At 48.7% G+C, this 20,585-nt stretch overlaps 1 protein-coding gene across 1 annotated transcript; it reads left to right on the top strand.

The window, feature by feature from the left end:
- Nucleotides 1-230: 230 nt before the first annotated feature.
- On the top strand, nucleotides 231-11,785 carry LOC135384311 (uncharacterized). Its single transcript, XM_064613518.1, has 4 exons — nucleotides 231-296; nucleotides 8,378-8,584; nucleotides 9,156-9,398; nucleotides 10,121-11,785. The coding sequence occupies exons 1-4, from the start codon at nucleotides 231-233 to the stop codon at nucleotides 11,783-11,785; spliced, it is 2,181 nt and encodes a 726-aa protein (XP_064469588.1).
- Nucleotides 11,786-20,585: the final 8,800 nt, after the last annotated feature.

Genomic DNA, 20,585 nt, shown 5'->3' with positions numbered 1-20,585 from the left:
AATGGCCTGAACCCTCTGCACGTGGCTGGGGAGCCGCTTGAGGAAGAGCGCGATCGAACGTGGTCGCGCGAGGATCATAAAGATTATCCCTGTGCCGAAGCAACTGGGAAGGCCTTCGATCGCCAAGCTTTTCGGCATCGAGTACGAGTTGGAGTCACTTGCGCTCAGAGGCCACTGTGCGGTCGATGAGCGCTAGCGCCGTCTTGATGGGGTGTAAGCAGCGACAGGACATGGGTGGAGGAGCAGGTCAGAGACTTCCAGCGAGATGTCCGGCTGCACGACAGAAATTAGTGGAAGTACTTCCACTCCTCAGATCGCAGGCGATTTAACTGGAGAGACAGAGAACTGCCGCCTCGGCCTGCGTGGACGAAAGCTGGAGTTGCTGGCTCAGGAAAGGCGAAGTGGCCGACCTCTGACCGGGTAGAAGCGGAAGCGTGCGGGTGGGGCGGAGGGGGTTCGGCAAATGCAGAAGGCTGTAAAATTGCGTGAGAGCTGCCGGGTCACCAGTCTGGTGCCTCAAGAAAAAATGACAACCGGGAAGGCTGACGGCTTGAACAGGAATAATTTATTCTCAGGCGCCGGCTAACGAGCGAAGCTGGTAACGCGACGATGACGATGGCGCAACAGGATTAGGACTCTTTACCTCATTGCACAATACACTATGAATGCGAAGCAAGTGTGACGTTGAAAAAGAGTTCACGACGCACAAATGTTGCAACATCGAGAGGATTTACTCGACGGAAAATGGTGCACCAGTATTAATCCCTCGAATAAGGATGGCGTCACACGAGCTCTCTAGCACTCAACGGTTTAAGTGTTCAGGAAATGCACTTAAATGTCACGGTATGATTCGCGTTGATACATGTTATCACCGGTGGGTGGGGGAGTGTCTAGCGTCGATAGCCGTTGGCTGTTGCATTCATGGGCTCCTCTTATTTCTCTTAATTACGCAATTATTTCCCTTAATTATGCTCGGTCCGCTTCGCTATCACTTCACGCACAGCAGGTGCCCTTTGTGATATACTCTTCAAATATGAGATCACACCAAGAGCGTTACACATTCCACCCTAGGTGGGCACAGAGAATACCCTTCATCTCGCTGCGTGCTCCTTGAACTTGTCGTTTCCGCATCCACCCGTCTACCCCTCGTAGCTCAGATGCCAGCGGAGTCTCATACACCATGCCCTTCCTACAAGCCACGAAGGGATTTCGGTGGCCATATTGACGCAGGGTAACCGAGAAGCCATCTTACAAACATTTTTTTTCAAGGCTCCCGGTATCCTATACCTATCAGCAGTTTTCTTGAAGTATTCTGATGAATGGAATGACTACCGGTGTTCCCTTCTGAACGTCTCGTGCTGTTCCTTCATGTCAATAAACTGACAGGAGTAGTAAAATTAGGACTAGAGGCCTTGGGATATATATTCGCACAAAAGTACGATGCAACATGTAATTCAGGCGCATGAGAGAGATTTCAGTCGCGGGTCAGAGAGGCAACTTTCCTCGGCTGTCACTCTGCTACGCCTTGTCAGTCGACAAATAATGAAGCGCGCCTCGTTCTTCCTTGTGTGTGTGTGTGTGTGTTTTTTTTGTTTTTTTTTGCGGTTGTATTTGTGCCTCCCGCACCCCTCTAAAACGGAGCAGTAGTCGCCTCGCCTTCTCTCTTCCACGCCAATGCAAGCGTTCCATTGATCTGACGTTACCACATGCCAGAAGGAGCTCGCACAGATAGTCACGATTGATCGATCGATCGATTGCTTGATGTCCTCAAAGCAAGGCACTGCATAGGGGAGTGGGGGTTAGTTTAAATTTCAGCATTCATACAAAACAATGACGATGGAAGGCTGTGAAATATGTTGAGTGACAGTTCCTGCAGGCATCATGCTCTTTGTACACATCACACGGTGAAAAAGTATATTTTCGAAGGGTTTTCTATGCTGCTTTATGATCCTCCTCACAAAAGTGTTGACGCCGACATCGCGATAACCCGTTGCGTCTAACCTTTTGAACTGTAAATGTAGACTAGGCTGGAACCTGTGGATACAATGTTTATTCGGAGCGTTGCTTATGAGGAAAGAGATACCTCGACTTTTAGAAGCTTAGAATTATTATAATCAAGAGGCAGGATAGGCTTCTGGGACCGCTTCCAAGGCAGGTGTTGGGGTCCTTCAACAATCTTGAATCGAGGAATCGCATTATCCCATCTACTGGTAGCTCGCAAGCACATTCTATGTCATGCGAACACTCGTCCGAGCATTTCAGGATGGCCTCCCTTGACAGAATACCTTCATACACAATTGTCTACAATTTTTTCTCGCGCCGATGCTATGGGGGACATTATATTCGGAGTCCTGTACACATGGGCAAGAAATATGTCCGACAAAACTGTAGCTACACGAAAGCCAACACAAGGAGCATGTTCATAAACAAGAATTCCTATTTTACATTCTATGCGCATATTATACATTCCGTGTATACGCTTTGTAAGTGAGTTTCTGCGCACAAGAAGAGGGGGAGACAGTGGAGTGACGCGCGTGGTGATGTGGCGTGCTCCTATTCCTGGAGAAGCCCATTGCACCACGTGCGAGCAGCGAAAACGGTAAACAAGCTGGGTCGGTGGATTTCACGGTCTGGGTTTCTCGTACTTTACGTCCTTTTTAAGCGACGAAATGGTAAATACGTGTCGTGGAGTACCTGTTGTGATACATACGTGTTATGGACACTTGGATGGAGTACCTGTCTTCCGTGATCCAAAAGAGAAACGGGAACGTCGACTGTGGGAGATGGCAATCAACCGTCGCTACTGGCAAGCTAGAGATACCAAAGTTGCTTGTAGTCGTTACGTTGAGGCCGCAGTATCGAGGCACAATCTTCAGGACTTTTAAAAGTAGCTCGTTACTTTCTATATACTTTGAAGTCACAGTTTGGCGCCGGACTTCTATCCTGTCTGATAAGGGTCTGGATAGTTTACCTGCATACCATTCAGGACCTCGTGCGTGCCTCTAAACTGCCCAAACCCAACGTGCTATAGGCTACCCCTTCCAAGAGGTACGTGGATGTCTCGAATATCTCAGTCGGTGAAGCATGTATATGACGCACGGCGGCGACAAAGGAGACCCTTTCGCCTGACCTCTGGGTGACGCACAGAGTAGTATCTTCAAAGTAACTTGGAAAATGTGTAGCACAGAAAAAGCATTCAAATTCGATTACTAAGGTAGGCTTTTTTTAAAAACATAGTTAACTTAAATATTACTTTTGGGGCGGCGTATCTACTGTTGCGTACGTCAGTCTTTGACACGTTCTTGACGGCAGCATAGAGCAGTGTATCGTGTTATATGACTGCATTTCCCATTGGGGCATTCACACTAAGCACACTGGATCCTTCCATAGGGTGATAGCGTCACCCTCACGCTATATGAACGATCTCTGAATGAAGCACGCGCATTTGAACTAATACAGAAGTCCAGGATGTCAAACTTAAGCACGTTTCTTACGTTCAACTTCTTTTTACGTTTGTTCAAACAGCCAATATCATTAACAAGAAAAACGACACTTCTTATGTCGATATCAGAGCCGTATTCGCTGTTCTACCGCCCCGCTTGGGATGGACGCTGCTTTGTTTACTTTTTTGGAGCGAGCGTATGTCTCCTTCAGCCAATCAAAGGAGTCCTACAAACGTCACTCTTACGTCGTGCGCGGTGACCCCGCGCGCTTACGGAGCGTATACGCAAGGTCTCCCACCTTCTAAAGAAATCCGATCCGCAAGAAGGTATGACACACCGGTAGTTCTTTAAAACCGTTCGTAAGGTGCCTTCTCTCGCCCCCATGGCAGCACGCCATCCCACAATGTGTGCAGCATAGCCCACACAAACATTTAAATACTGATGTATCATTTCCCGTGCAATCTTGACCGTGGAGCATCTGTATGTCGCGTTCTGCTTTGTACGAGTTTTCATTGGTTGTTCTCAAATACAGTTATACCAAGTTGATCTTTGTTGTTGAAAGTTGTTGAACTTATCGCTATTCCGTACCGCGCGATAAATGCACGGCTTCGCTATGAATCGTCACTAGCTTCCCGCGCGATGACATATCGTGTCGTTTCTTTTGAAATCCCGAACCAGCTCGTGTGACTCACTGGTTAGCGTGCTAGCCAGAGTACCCTTAGAAGTCGGCCCAGGACGCACATTCCCCGAGACCGTGAGTCGTGACCTCTGTGAGGGCGGCGAGCTTTTTCAGAATCACCACCACCGCAACCAGCCTACGGAAACGGTTTTCACGTGCCATCGCGTCACGTTTACAACGTGCCAGGTTAAAATAATAACTAATAGCGGTGTGTACAGTTCAGCATGGGGCCCCACCCCCCGTCTTGATCGATGTTCTTTAACCGTTTTGCCGCTGCGCGACTCGGAAGAGAGCTATGGGAGGTCGCGATGTCAAATACTAAGGATATAAATATACTTGCCCCTACACATGATGTGTGTGACTGTCTATCATTCCGAAAAGCTCAGCACGAGATTGTGGGACGACGGCGGCTGATGAAAATATCTTGCCGCTGACACTGAGGCTGCTTTTTCCACGGGAGGTTTCATCGTGTGCCGACAAGCCTACTGCATCAAATCGGGAAAATGCGAAACACCAACGCGGCCCACTTATCATTGGAACTCCCTGGTTTTTCTGTCCTGAGGTGTCGGGACTTTTCCCAATTAAGCCGGGTATTCCGGGATCATATTATAAACAAAGACAATAGTATTAGCTTTAGGTGAAAATACATTTAGTCGCCTTTGACAATAAACTAACCAAGATCAAACCCAGGCTGCACACAGCCTTTCAGTAGTAACCGTGACGATTCCTCCATGAGTTGTGTGGGTCTCTCTTGCGCTCTGTCTCTACATGTCAAACAAAACATTCGCCCTAACTTCATGTCTTCCATTCTCCTTTAACTCGTGGCTGTTTCTGGAGGAAAAAAATGACCATGGACCGCTTGCACGAGCTTAAGTTGTGATTTTTGACACACGGTACTGTCCTCGTTGCATCTCTTTCTTTTAGCACTGTCAAAGTTACGGACTACAGCTCTCAGAAGTAGCTTCAACGTTTGTTAAAGAGGGCCCCGCCCTTTTCTGTGCTTTCCTCAAATAAGTGGCTTAGCTTTTTCGCGGCCGTCACATGAGCAGCCTATCAATTCATTTCATACTGGCACAAAGAACGAAACAAGGCTTAGACTTACAAAACCGTATCAATGAAGTACAGACAACCAATGGAAGTGAATGGCCCTCACTGCTTAATGTTGATGAAGAGGCTGGCTTTTGCAACTAGAGCTCTCTCTTACATAAGGCTCCCTTAGTTCTTACAAGAACTGTCGTGTATGCCCCGGGGATTTTCAGTAGTTTGCCACGCCTCCTGCGTGTAGCTTCCAGTCAGTGTTCTGCACGTAAGAAGTGAAAACCGTTCGCCTGACTCCCGCGCAAAGTGTGTCTGTTGATCGTATAACTTAAACCATTCCGGGATTTCGGGATTTGGAATACCTCAGATCCGAACGCTAGATCACCGACAGATCACAAACTGTACTTACTGAAGTCCACTGGATACTTCGCAATGTTCGATACATTGTAGCCCAGTGATCTGTCTAAGAGGTATACTGATGTCGTTTTTGTTCTGCAACACAAGTGAAAAGAGGACAGAACCCTTAACGTTATTCCTGTCTTTTTTTTTTTTTTTTTGCTTGCTTTGGCGTCGCAGCACATGATTTCACTACGAGATGTGTGGATGCTACTAGCAAATTCTATATGACTACACGAGCTTCTTGAAAGTATACTTACGGTTCACCCTTCAGCAGGTAATAATTTTCGAACAGCACTTGACCTTTGTTTACCGGACAAAGTTGTCGGTTATGAAAGCACAGTGGTATGAAGGGGCTCTTCAGATTGACGTACAGATTGTAATAGGTAGTTGGCATCTTGGCACACTGCAATTTAAAGAATATGACCGTGTGGGCAATATCATACGCTGGATAATCATTTACTTAAAAATGAGAGTTATTTTCTGGCTTATTTTCAAAATGGAATATCTTGTGCAGTTCGTGTCTGCTATGCTCCAATCTCAACGTGTCGAGCCACCGCAGCCCACTCGGCAGTTCCCTCGCCATCTTGCCCCCGTCCCACCCATAATTTAGGTTGTGTTCTAAGTAACACCCGAAGATTATGCTTGTTCACAGTTTTCTTCCTAAAGGGCGAAACGCGTTGGACGTTTTCGCAGCGTCAAAACGCCGCGCGTACGCTATGGCCTTGCACACGCGGCGAAGAAACGCCAGCGAGGCGACCACCCGAAACGCACGGGACGCGTACGGAGCGAATGACGCACGCCACTGTTGCTATATTCGTCGACCACAAATATCTGTTAGAACGTGCAGACGCACTTCTTTCCTGTGGTTCCTGCGTTCCTTCATTCCCGATACCATTAAAATGTTCACGTAAATTTAGTGTGATGGATAATGTCCCAAAAATTTATGCGAGCTGCTCATACGCCACCTTGTCTGCCGCATGACGGCCATGGTTCTGTCTACTTCTCGGAAAACGCGCCCAGACGCGCGCGAATATCTGTAGTCGACAGATTCCGGCGTACGCCCTCCGCGCGCGTTGAAAAACTGGTTTTTACGAGTGTTTATAAGTCCCAAACGTCGCCACACCAGCATTGGACAGCTGTTTCGGCCTTATTGGGCCTTCATCAGCAATGCGTAGGTGGGCGACGTTTGAGTGAGTGGCGTCGGAAGGTCACGTGGAACGTGATGTCCTCCCGTCAGGGTTTTTACGAGGTCACACGCACGCCGAGCGCGCGCGCGTCCTGAAAACGTCGGAAAAACGCTCCATGCGTTTAGCCCTTAATTGGTACACAGGGTGCGTTACGTAAAGCTGACTAGAATTTTCTTAAATTCGTGGTACGTTTTTTTCTTTGTTTTACTGTCGTTGAATGTACCTATTCCCGTTGGGGCTTACTAAGAGGTGGGAGTCTATCGGTAATTAGTGCAACCGTTAATTACTTTTATAATGAATCTTGATAATTAGTGAAAACAGGTTGACCACGGAATTGCAAAGTAGTAGGCCTCAACCCTTAAGAGTCGCGTCCGCTAGAAGTGAAACCGCAGCGCTTTTCTGTGCTCTTGTAAAAAATATGCGAAAATGCACACCTCTCGAGCGCTTCGCGGGTTTCGCGGCCGTCTTTTCATATCCCCCTCTCGGTGTCAGGCTGTTCCTCATAGCATGGAGCTTGCCACCCTGCCCCTGGAGTGGGTGCAATGGGAAATACTGTTGGGCCATGCCAAAGGTCCCGGACATTGCGCTCGGCACGTTAAAATAAATTGCGCCTGGTTGTTCCCATGCAGCCAATGGTCTCGCAGCTCATTTGTGGCGCAAAATTTTTCTTGCGCGCCGTTGCCGCCTCTTGAAGATTGCGATATGACGTGTAACCTACCTGGCGAAAGAAAATTTGAACAGAAAATTCTACCTTTTGCACAGATTCCAACCAAATCTCTTCTGAGTGGAGGCAAAGCATTTCGCACGCGTTGAAGGTTGATCGACACATTTTATCGAGAGTTTTAGCCCCAAGAAACCTCTAAAATTTTGGGAACTTCTGGAGTTTTTTGTGGAACTCGGCAATTTTTTCATAGTTACTTGAACATAGCGCCATTGTAGTTCTCTAGTGGGCTAGTTCTCCAGTGGGTTCCAGCCCATTGTGGAGTCGTGGGGAACGAGCAGGCCGACAGCGCCGCAGAAGCAGCACTCTCGTATCGGCAACGGACCAGTATTATTCTGCTGAGAGGAGACCGCCGTTCCATTTATTCCCCACATCCCCACCAGCAATGGGGTAGAGTATCGCCTCCGGCGATGAACCTCCCCACTCTCCATTCTCAAAATAAAGTTGTTGTTGTTTGTTGCGCCATTGTACGAGGCATAGAATGTGTTAAAAATATTTTTAGGGGCCCAGACTTGGAATAGTGCGAAGAAAAATATAACTAATTTCGAATATATTTCTTTTACCACATATTCAGCCATCAATAGCACGCTGAGGTGGCCATGACAAAAATATGAGTGAAATTGCATTTGGTAGTATCCCCTTAAACTGTTAAGGAAGATGAAGCTACTGCGCACCTCTCTCGCGCACCTTATGGACAGACACGTTATGTGCATGGGCTTGCATTCTCGTTTTCGTTTGGAGCAGTAAAGTCTACTTGTCCCTGCTGTCTGTCGTCCTTGCCCTTCCTCAACAGTATAAACTGGTACCGAAACCCGGGAAGAGGACATTCCAAGGCCTGCAGGACGACAGAACCGCAGGAAGAAGCCACGCTTAAGTCCTTGCTTTTATCCAAGAGGAAATCCCTTCGCAGCGGCTGACGACCGTGCTAAACGAGGCCGAGCGCCTGCTCGAGACGACCGATGTTCCCGCGGACAATTCTGGCCGTTGCGAGCTACTGACCGAACGTATCAAGACGTTCGCTACTTCTCTGGAAGAACTTGACAGAAATCTGGAGACCTTGTTCACCGCTGAACCAGCGGAAGCCGAATTGGAAGAGATATTGGAATATCAGGACCGCGTAGCCTCGATATCATGCTTATTGGGGAGGAGCCTTGTGCCTCAGCCCAGCTTCCAGACCCCTCCGTTCCCCCCTCGACGAGCGCGGCGACAGTCCAGACCGGTCCTGCTGCGCAATCTGGAGTTACTGGTGATACGGCGTCGGAATCCATTCTGAACTCTACTCGTCGTCCTAATTTGCCGAAGGTAGAGCTCATCAAGTTGGCAGTATGGAGAATTGGCAGGAGTTCTGGATCCGCTTTGAGTGATCCGCACTGTAATTCATCGTTGTCCAACAATGAAAAGATGTCGAATTTGTCATCTGTCCTCAAGGGAGAAGCCGCAGCTTCAGTTAAAGGCTTACAGGCGACATGTATGACACGGCGGTCAAAATGCTACAGGGTCGATTAGGAAATCCAGAGTCGCTCTTACAGTTCCATCTGAAGCGACTGTTAGCCATTCAGGATGTTCGTTCGTCCCGAAACGTCTCCGAACGTCTGCATGACACGGCGCGCGCGCATATCCGAAGTTTGGAAGCGTTAGGAACTGGATTCAGTTCGTATTCTTTGCTGTTGTACCCGGTATTACGACAGGCCCTTCCAGTCGACTTGGTCCTGAGCTTTCAGAGGAGACTTCACAGCGAGGCCGCGGACGCAACTGGAACTGCAGACGATCGTCATGAAAAGGTCGTGGGCAAACTACTAAATTTCATCAAAATGGAAACTGAATGCAGGCAGCACATCGCAGCGGCAGAACGGACAGAAGATCCTCAACGTTTTACACTCGAAATTCGCAGGAACGACTGCCCTCCGCCGCAGCACTCGGTGCTGAAGCCAGTAAGCCATCTAAAGCAACGAATACCAAGAAAACCGCAGACAACTCTTGCTTCTTTTGTGGGAAAGACCACGACGTCAGGAAGTGCCGTGTAGAGGCTGACCTAGCAGACCTGGAAGAGCGGCTTCATCGAAGCCGCCGCTACTTCCGTTGCGCAAAGGAGAATCACACCGCTACAGTTTGTCGATCCGTCAAGGGCCTGAAGTGCGAACGATGCAGCGGGCGGTATTTGACGGTCCTATGTAGGCAAGGAAGTCAGAAAACTACGGATGGAACCGTCGTTGCAAGCGGTACATGGCAGCACTGTTCTCCATACCCGCAGGTCGTGCTCCTGCAGACGGGGTACGCCGTACTTTGCACTACTGATGGCCGACGGAAGCCCATTCGTACTCTCAACATTTATTAAGAAGACACTGTCGCGGAAAATGGAGCTGCCAATCGTGGGAAGAGAAGATCTCACAATCAACACTGTCGGAAAAGCCGGGAAGCAGTCCTTGCATAGCAGGGTCAGTGTAACCCTCCGATCCCAGTACACGTCCCAGCAGTGTGAACGGGGCACACCACCCAGGAGGCGTCCTTTGAGGCTCTGGAAATACCCGAAATATGCATCAGTAACCTTCCGCATATAGATGCCAAGGCTCTCGACTGCTTCAGGGATACTGGAATGCAGTTAGCGGATGTGGCCGTGGCATCTGTCCCCTGAACAGAAATAAGCGTTCTTTAGGGCGCAGACTTTTACTGGGCTGTTGTCACCGGCAAGCAAATGCAGCTTCAGGGTAGCCTCATCGCCCTCGAAACAACTTTCGGGTGGACTCTGCAAGGCCCTGCGGGAGATTATTCTTCGCCAGAGGTGAACACTTTCCACGTTGATGTTTCTCGCTTCTCCGAAGACGACTTAGATGAGAGGTTGCAGTCATTCTGGGACGTGGAGCACCTCGGGATTGCCGACGCCGCAGAATCACTGGGTAACGATCCCGTTCTACAGAGATTCGAGGACAGCACTCTATTGGAGAACGGTCGCTACAGTGTTGGGCTGCCTTGGCAGGACAACCTTGTCTCTAGGCTCAGGACAAACAAGACAACAGCCGAAGTACGTCTAAGAAACGCCACCCGCACTCTGTTGAAAGACCAGGCTGTAATGAACGAATACGAGCTAGATATTCGCCAGTACCTCGAGAACGGTCACGCTGAACGCGTAGATGTCACAGCGCCAAAGGTTGGCCCGGAGTATTATCTCCCACATCATGCAGTGATCCGTCGTGAAAGGGAGACTACTAAAGTACGCATCGTATTCGACGCCTCGTCAAAGGCACCTGGTTTGGTATCGTTGAATGACGTACTACACGCGGGTCCTAATCTGAATTCGGACATTCTTTCTTTGCTGTTAAGGTTCAGGATGCATCCCATCGCCCTTGTTTCTGATATAGAGAAGGCCTTTCTACAAATTGGCCTTCACAAGCAGGACACCGACGCGTTGCGTTTCCTTTGGTATTCTACGACGCCGGTTACTGGGCAAACCCTCCCCGACATCGAAACTTGGCAGATGACTCGAGTACCCGTTGGTGCCAGGTCCAGCTCTTTTCTTCTTTCCGCCACTATTCGACATCACTTACGGCAGTCTGAATGGGACTACCCTGAGACAGCGGCACTTCTACAGGCCCATTTCTACGTCGACGACTTGGTTGTCAGCGTGGAAACATCATCAGACGCAGAGATTCTGTACCAGTACACGTTGCGAATGGTTGAGGCCGCAGGCATGAAAGTGAAGAAGTGGGTGACCAATGATGGGATCCTATTACGTCAGATGTTCAACGACGGCAGCACAACCGTCGAGACGACTCAAGATCAGACTAAGAAGGTGCTGGGACTTGTCTGGGACGTACACAATGACAAACTACGATGTCCTCTCGCAGCCATTTTGGACTTTGTTGCAAACGAGACGAATGACAATAGGCACATTTTACAGTCCGTATCAGGGATCTACGATCCTTTCGGCTTACTTGCGCCCTTCACCATTACTGGAGAAATTCTGCTGCAAAGGATCTGGGAGGCAGAGCTAGACTGGGATGATCTACTGCCAGAGGACATAAAATCAGAATGGAAGGAGTGGTGTGCGGGAGTGGGAGAACTGGAGCAACTCTCTCTCCCTCGGTTCCTGAGATATTCGGGCACGGCCACGCCTAGGAAGATGCACGTATTTGTTGACGCTAGTCCCTTCGCTTACGGTGCGGTAATCTACGTTGAAGCGTCATCGAGCGACTCTTCTAGCATGGAGTTCCTCGTCAGCAAGAGCAGAGTGGTTCCACCAAGCGCCAAACGCTGCCAAGGCTTGAACTTATGGCAGCCCTTGTTGCCGCACGGCTTTACCGATATGTCTGCACTGCTTTGAAGATTGTGCCCGACTGTGTTTTCTGGACAGATTCTCTCATAGCGTTGCATTGGATAAGAGGGCCAGTAACACGGTGGAAGACCTTCGTTGCGAACCGCGTCCAAGAAATTCATAGCATCACTTCTACTGAATGGTGGCGACACTGTACCGGTGAGGAGAATCCGGCTGACCTCCTTACTCGAGGAGTCAAGGGGCATCAGCTTCAGGGCAGCTCCTTGTGGTGGCACGGCCCTACGTGGTTGGCACATACGGAAAAATGGCAAAGTTCACTCCTACCAGAACCAACTTGTCCTGGAGGAAAGGACGAAGTGATCTCCCAACGTGTTCCCCCGGTGGCAGTTGCGCCGGTTCAAACCCTCATGTCGTCAGAGCGGTACAGTAGAGCGAACCGACTTTGTCGAGTAACCGCGTGGGTGCTGCGCTACATACAGAACTCAAGGGGTCGGAAGCAGACTGGCCCACTCACAACACAGGAGTTGAATAATTCCGAGCAGTACTGGATCAGGATGACACAAGCAAAGTTCCTGGACAAGAAATCCACGCATCTTCAGAATTTCCGTTGGTACAAAGATGACGACGGCATTCTCCGGCTTTACAGGCGTCTCCAGCATTCCGAACAGCCAGCAGCGACTAAACACCCAATGCTACTACCGCCTCCTTCGAAAGCCTGGTTCACCCACCTCATGGTTGTTCGCGGACACGAAAGGATGGCGGGACACGATCCGGAAGGACACGATCAGATACGGGAGGATTACTGGGTGATCAGAGGAAGGCAATCCGTTAAGTACGCCCTGCACCACTGCTACTTTTGCCGACGTCTCCGAACACATTCATGCACCGAGCAAGAGGAGCCCCTAAACGATGGATCGAGTTTCACAGCAACTTCCGTTTGACGTGGTTGGGGTAGATTTTGCAGGTCCACTGTTTTACAAAACAGCGCACGGGTATTCGAAGTCGTACGTGACACTCTTCACCTGCACAGCTACACGAGCCATTCATCTAGAGTTGGTAACGGGCCAAGACTTCGGCACCTTCCTCATGGCGTTTAAGCGATTTGTGGCTCGCAGGGGTATACCAAAGAAGATCTATTCAGACAACTTTCTAACATACAAGAAGGCTTCCCGAGAACTTCCTTTCATGATTTCCGCTCAATTTCAAGCAGTGGAAGAATTTGCCACCCAAACACGGAGCACATGGGAGTTCATAGCAGAACAAGCACCATGGTGGGGAGGCTTTTGGGAGCGCATGGTGCGCTCCGTCAAAGAATCACTGCGCAGGTCGCTAGGTCGGCGCGAACTCGACTTCCAGGAGCTGCAGACCGTGTTGACGGAGGTCGAGGCCATTGTGAATTCAAGACCTCTTACTTCGCTCACAGAAGACCCTAACGACACAGAAGCCTTGTAAGCTTTGTAAAATAAATGTTCAAGGGGCCTACTATGAAATGCAATTGGTCGCATATTTTCATGAGGACCACCTCGGTGTACAATTGACTGCTGAATATGTAAAAAGTAGAGATGGAACGGATCCAGAATTTTCCGAATCCGAATCCAAGTAAGGCTCTGCGGATCCACGAATCGTACGAATCTCGAATCTTTCGAATCCTTCCCATAAAGAAACAGTTTAAGAAGTCAGGGAAAAAAACACTTCTATTGTAAAGTGTTTTGAAGCAGAATTTTATATATTTGTTTAACAAGAAACAAATTGACTGACTTCATGAGCAAACATACCCGTATACGTACTTCTTCCTAAATGTAATTTATTTAACATGTTGTCACTAGCTCCCGCGGCATAGTGGTTAGGATGACGGCTTTCCACACCGAGACTGGCAGGTGACCCTGGTTCGAATCCTGTCACCGGCTGTGCTGTCTGATGTTTTCTCTGGGTTTTCCGACGACTTTCCAGACGAATGTCGTCACTGTTCCCGCTGAAGTCGGCCCAGGACGCATACTACTAATCCCCTGTCCCCCACTTCTTCCTGCTGTCCTCTCTCCATCTGTCCACGTCTGTACGCCGCTCATAGCCACAGTTGCTTCGCGGCGCTGACACGGAATAAAAAAATACATGTTGTTCATCGACTATAGGAAATACTTGTACATGAACTCTCCAGTCTGAATTTTCTTCCGTGAAACTAAGAAACAATCAAAAGCAAAACCATGTTACTCCAGACTTGTAATGAGAGTTCCTGCGTTAATTCTTTCAGTACAGAGAATGTAAACAAACAAACCAGAAATCACCCGGCGACCAATTAGGCTTTCAGTGGACTCCGGAGGCGCCAATTTTCAAAAAGAAACAAACAATAGTATTTGGTGGATTCGAAAGATTCGATTCGCTGTTTTGGGCACTGGGATTCGGATTCACGAATCTGCAATGCCTGCCTAGGATTCGAGGGCTCGAAGATTCGCGGAATCGGTTGGCCCATCCCCAGTAAAAAAGAATATTTCCGAAATTCATGTTTTTTTGTTTTTTCTGTGTACTCTTCCAAGTCTGCGCGCTTCAGAATATTTTAGAACACTTCCTGTGCCTCCTACACAACAGCGCTAAACAGTTTAAATAGCTATGGAAAAATGGAAGATTTCCGTAAAAAATGCCAAAAGTTCCCGGATTTTTACTGTTTTCTCGGGGCATAAACCATCAATAAAAAGCGTCGATCAACCTTCAACTGGTCTTGACATGAAAGTCTTATGCTTTTACTTCACTGAGAGGGTATTTGGTTGGAATTTGCGCAAAAGCTATTTTGCTAATTTCTTTCTTCTCCGGGTTGATTACATGTGAAATCGCAATTTTCAAGAGGCGGCCATGGCGCGAAAAAAATAAAGGACAAGAAATTTATTTTTCAACAAAGCTAAGCCAGGAGTGCATTAACTGCATGAGAACAATCAACCACAACTCATTTCAAAGAAATCGGGGATGGTCGAGCACAATGTCTGGGAAGCTTGGCATGGAACGCTGCTCGAAAGCTGATTGCAAAGCTTCCAGACTTTCCCAAAGCCACGCAGGCAAGAAAAATTAAATCGCCACTCGATAAGTGAGTAGTATAGAAAGAAGTCCTATAGCCAAGAGTTTTCTCTAATCCAATTCAATTCTAATCCAATTCCAATCCAATTCTAAGCCATAATCCAGTTATAATCCAACACAATCCAGTTCTAAGCCAACACAAGCCAAATCCAAAGCCATCTGATTGGCCGCCATTAGCTCCGCCCCCTTCACGTTGATTGGCCCATGCTAAGCCTACTGATCTGATTGGCCGCCATTAGCTCCGCCCACTTCACGTTGATTGGCCCATGCTAAGCCTACTGATCTTTGATTGGCTGCCCGTAGCTCCGCTCCTTTATGCTAATTAGTTGGCTTGGCTCCGCCCAGTTCACGCTGAATGGCCCGTGCTAAGCCTACTGATCATTGATTGGTTGACTGTAGCTCCGGCCCTTTATGCTAATTACTCGGCTCTGCCCACTTCACGCTGATTGGTGCATGCGTATCGCTGAGCACAGCTCCGCCCCTTTATGCCGATTAACTGGCTCCGCTGATTGGTCCATTCGAAGCCTACTGATCACTCTCCACATTTTCCAGACTTTCTAAGCCCTCTGATTGGCTGTCCCCCGTTTAAGCCTACCGATTGGCCCCATTCTAAGCCCACTGATTGGCTGACTAAGCCCGCTGAACATAGCCTTCGTTAGCGCCCGCCAGATGGCGCACTCGGCAGCGACCCTGCTGTGGCTTTATCTCAGACGTCCAAACTTACCTCATGCCACCAGATGGCGCGACTCAGGTGCATCAACTCCACGCTGTTCCACTTTGAGGCGTCACATGAGCGAGAGAACTTTGTCGAGATGTGCTGCCACATATTGCATTCCCGTATCACCGCAAACAAGTTGCGGGAAATCATACGCGAAATCTTGGATGAGTACCTGTCAGCTTACAGGGAGCAATCACTGCGCGAGCTTCAGGAACTATGTCAGGAAGAAATAAGAGTCCTGGAGACGATCATCAATCGCGCTAGGAGCTATGGATGAAAATAAAGATGCATCACACCTCGCTACACAGTCTGCTCGAGTTATTCCACGATGCGCATGCAGTTCCAGCACCCCGCTCGAATTCTCATCTCCGGCGCCTCCATGTGTGGGAAGACGGTGCTCACGCAGAATATAATGAGACACCCCGAGTTATTTAGCGTTCCACCGCAGAAGATACTCTACGTACGAAACTATGCAGCCGGCTGGGAAAAGGATTTCGACGGTGTGGAGTTTATGGACAGGATACCCGCAGATTGGGATGAGCGATATCCCACTCTCATAGTTATTGACGATCAAATCACGGAAAAGGGGGTTCTATCGGAGGTAGAGTCGTTGTTTGTACGTGGGTAGCCATCATAAGAATTTGTCCGTGATCCTGATCACACAAGCCTTGTTCTATCACAACGCCGCTTTTCGAACGATATCGCTGAACGCCAGTTATATCGTATTGTTCCGGAACGCTCGGTCCGTACAACAGATTGAAACCTTCGGACGTCAGGTGTTCGGGAAACAGGGGCTCTCCTATTTTCTCGACGCATATAACCAGGCGACGGAGAATGCGCACGATTATTTAGTTGTGGATCTGCACGAGCAAACACCTCCCTCTCGTAGCCTGCGAACGGGTATTTTACCGCACGACCGGCAGTTCCTGTTTACGCCCGCGAAATGACGGCCGATCTTAGAAGACACCTCACGCTCCTCAAAGTATTGGCCGCCAGCAAACCGACGCACCGCGCAGAGTTACTTAAAGAGCTCAGCTGCGACGACATTCGAATCCTTTCGGAAATCTGTCTGAATATTCTACGCGGAAATATCCCACTTTCGACGGAACTTCATAAAAACCTGAAGAAACACAAAAAAATCATCCGCTTCCTCGCTTACAAGTCACTTCATAAGTGCCCCCGGCAGTTGAAGAAATATATTAGGGGACAACGAGGTGGTCTCATTCCCATACTTCCACTGCTCCTCTCAGGGCTATCAAGCCTCGTGGCGGGAGTCGCCGGGCGAGCGATATCCAAAGCCATCGGTCATGGCTCATAGAATAGAAATAGGTGAAGTTCTGAAATCTAACGATTCGGACGATGTAAAAGTGGGCAAAATACTGGAAGCCCTCTATTACTTGCTGAAGCGCGCTCACTATCATCCTCCTCCTCCTCCTCTGGTACCTGTCCATTCGGAGCCTGAACCGGAACCCAATCCATTCGATTTTAATCTTCTACCCTCTGGCGTTGATAAAGCACGCGCGAAATCTGTGCTGAAAGAATTGAAGAAAGTTTTCACCTGGCAGGCGGATAATGTGCTAGTATATAGAGGGAAGCGAATCAATCGCTCAAACATTGTGGCTCTCGTGAGCTACTTAGCACGTCGTAGCGCGCTCATCAAGAAACCCCGCTGGTACAAAAAAGTATCGAAAATTATAAGCGCTCTGAAAATACACCGCATTGCTCACTGGAGCAAATATGGGGCCCTATAGAAAGATCAAGGAGAAAGGGTTAGTTGGAGTGGATCGGTACCGACGTTATCACAAGCTCACGCGCTCAGAAGCCGTGGAACAGCTGAAAAAAGAAGATGCTTACACCCTTCACAAGCCAGTGAAGAAAAAATTTAAGCGGCGCTCCATCATCGCAACTCACGTGCGGGATTTATATCAGGCAGACCTTCTGGATATGCGCAAATATCAGAAATTTACCAAGGGCTTCAGGTACATCCTAACGGTCATAGATACGCTATCGAGGTATCTGTACATGGTCCCCATTCGCACAAAGCGCGCGCAAGACATAAAGAAAGCCTTCCAACGAGTTTTCCGTCACGGAATTCCGAAGAATTTGCTCACTGATCGCGGGAGCGAATTTTGGGGTTCCCCCGTTCGTCAGTACTTTCAGTCGCTACTAAATCACTATGGCACACAGAGCGGAATGAAAGCGGCCTCCTGTGAACGCGTCCAGAGAACAATTAGAGAAAGAATAGCCAGGCATTTCACTAGTATGGGGAAGTTTAATTATATCAACGCGCTGCCGAAGATAGTGGCCGACTATAACGACTCGGTACACTCCGTCACGGGCGAAAAGCCGAAAAACGTTAACGCCGGAAATGAAGTAGCTCTGTTCAACAGATTGAATCGTAAGACGACCCCGCGCGAGAGCAAGTATAAATCAGGGGACCAGGTGAGGCTCGCGTTAGATCGCGGCGTGTTCGCCAAAGGCTACGATCAAAGGTGGACGGCCGAAGTGTTCGAGGTGTCGCGAACGAGAAAGACCGATCCCTCCGTAGTGTACGTGAAAGATTCGACGGGAAAAGAAATACTGGGATCATTCTACGAGCAGGAGCTGCAGCCCGTCCACCATCTTTCCTCGTACGATAAGAGACTCATATCCGCGGTGATTAGAAAGAAGAAAATTAACGGGGTATTGCACTACTTGGTTCGTTGGTTCGGATACGCCAAAGATCACGATTCTTGGGTGCCCGCCAGCGATGTCAGAAAATGAATTTTACGTGTATCTGCTCTCGAACGCCAGCATGGACCTGTACCCATCCAACACGCTGAATGATCATCCAACACCTGGATGATTCGTACGTCGTCGGTCTAGAGGGATTTTCCATTCCCAACAGCTTCCTGAACGTGAACCAAGAACCTGATAACGCTATCAACGGAGAAGTGGGAAACAAAACAGCTCACGTTCAAAGACACGGACACGCTATTGAATAAAATATTCCCCGAATATGGGATAGAGTGGACTTACGAGGAAGATCACTATGTGTTTAAGCTACCGTCGCGCGTGCGCTCGGTGAAATTAATCGACAGACCGCTGCATCTCGCCTTTGGTATCGTGGACATCGATGGAGATCATCCGGAGGGCGGTAAAGTACGCGCCGTCCCAAACGTGTTACCGCTCGCGGAGGAAAGAGCCGTTATGATGCGAGTTCGCCGGGTGATAGTGATCAATAACGATCTAATTTTAGAACCCCGATCGCTAATTACCGACACATTCAACGAATTCTTCAGAGCGACGAACGATACAGAATCAAGGGTGGAATACAAAGACAACACTTACTCGCTCTCTCTCCCGGCGAATTTCAACTTGTCGACTGAGTTCCTGGACCTCATTCAGGTGAAGCACGTCCGTGTTGAAGGATCCCGAAAGCGCATCACGTGTAATCCCATAGTGAAGACGTACCGCATCCACATAAACACTCGAGAGACGGAAAGTCGGCGCATTTCACTTCCACAGAATTACTACGAAACACCCGAAGCTCTCGTGAGCACCATCCATGAGCGTGTGCAGCCGGAGGCTTCCCTCACGTACGATGCATGGGCGAGGAAGTGTTCGTTGAGCTTGCGGGAAAATGTGTCGCTTACATTATCCAATTACTTTGCATACCTACTGGGTTTCGGCGCAAAAACCGTATTAGCCGAAAACGATACGGGCGTCGACGAAGTGACCTTAGATCTTCCCATTAGAAGTTCCTACTGTACTACGACCTGGATCCCGATCAATCCTCCGTCCGCCTGTCACCGATCAGGCGTGGAAACGTTTGTCTGCAACTCAAGTTCCGACGCGCCTTGGCGGAACCCACGACCGTATTGATACTGTCCGGGAGTGTGCGAATTATGTCCATCGATAAGAACAGGAACGTCACACTGGATTAGCGATGTTCGAGCAAGATATCGAGAGACTCCTGAAGTACAACGATTACACTTCGGCACTCTTCCGTGGTGTATACGCTCGAGACGACCGTCTGCCCGCGCTGGATAGACCGGGTATAATCGTGGTGAACACCGATCGGCGACAGCAGGCTGGGGAGCACTGGATTCTGTACGCGAAAATGAAGTATGACCTCATCTACTTTGATTCCTTCGGATTGCCACCCATCGAACCTGAGTTCAAACGCCTCATCGTCGACGAATATAATGATGTCTGTATTCAAAGCCTGTATTCTCCAATGTGTGGTGTGTACTGTTGTATCGCGGCGACATTGTTGGCGAAAGGGAAATCACTGAAGAGCATTGTATCCCTGTTTTCCGATAATCTCGCCGCTAATGACCTAAAATCAATAAAGCTGCTAGAAAAGTTGTTTGTCGCTTAAAAACGCCTGGTGTCCTTTATTCTCTATAGCTCCCCCACAAACTATACTTGCTTAGTCAATGAATACACGCTATAGCTCCCTATCATATCATTCTATCAATACAGCTTCCCATCATATCAGCCTATCTTCCTAATCCATTACAACAACGGAACATATGATTACATATGGGACGCTCGCTGGTCTGGCGGTCACTTCTTCTTCGCGTGAGTAAAGATGATGTCTGGCGATGCGACTCTTTTACCATCCCTGAATCTCTCGTTCTTCTCTAGTTTCAGATCTGGTAATTCTCACATTTCTTGCAAATCTTCATCTGTGAGTCGCTTAAAATGACTGGGTAGGTACACCTTTACGCGTTTATCGTTGTCCATCAGGAGTTCCACGTACACGGACTCCCCGTACATAGTATCCACTTTGCGCAAGTCCAACACGTCGAGCTTTTCGTTGTTCGGAACAGTGCTCATTTTCTGAATGTCCCCATCACCGGGTTTCTTTAGTTTATCCAGCTTCTCGAAAATAGATGACATATCTCTCAGCGCAAGTTTCTACGCACGCCAAATGAACTGAAAATGAGGACAACTATTACCTAACTTTCCTCATCTTGAAGACAATAGTGAAACATACCTTTCTCGTTGTGTGCTTCACCGAGAGTCAACCGACGGAAGTAGCTTCACAGACCTCAAATGAGTTGTATATATCGCAACTTT

Source organism: Ornithodoros turicata, chromosome 1, assembly GCF_037126465.1.
Source record: "Ornithodoros turicata isolate Travis chromosome 1, ASM3712646v1, whole genome shotgun sequence".
Taxonomy (NCBI): domain Eukaryota; kingdom Metazoa; phylum Arthropoda; class Arachnida; order Ixodida; family Argasidae; genus Ornithodoros; species Ornithodoros turicata.
This window is presented reverse-complemented; position numbering and strand designations above follow the sequence as displayed.

Bases quoted from the DNA above. Each gene is read 5' to 3' on its own strand.
- LOC135384311 (XM_064613518.1), top strand. From the start codon at position 231: ATGGGTGGAGGAGCAGGTCAGAGACTTCCAGCGAGATGTCCGGCTGCA. The intron at 8,585-9,155 runs GTAGCCTCGATA...GTATTACGACAG, and splicing joins TATTGGAATATCAGGACCGC to GCCCTTCCAGTCGACTTGGT. The intron at 9,399-10,120 runs GTAAGCCATCTA...AGCGTTCTTTAG, and splicing joins AGCACTCGGTGCTGAAGCCA to GGCGCAGACTTTTACTGGGC.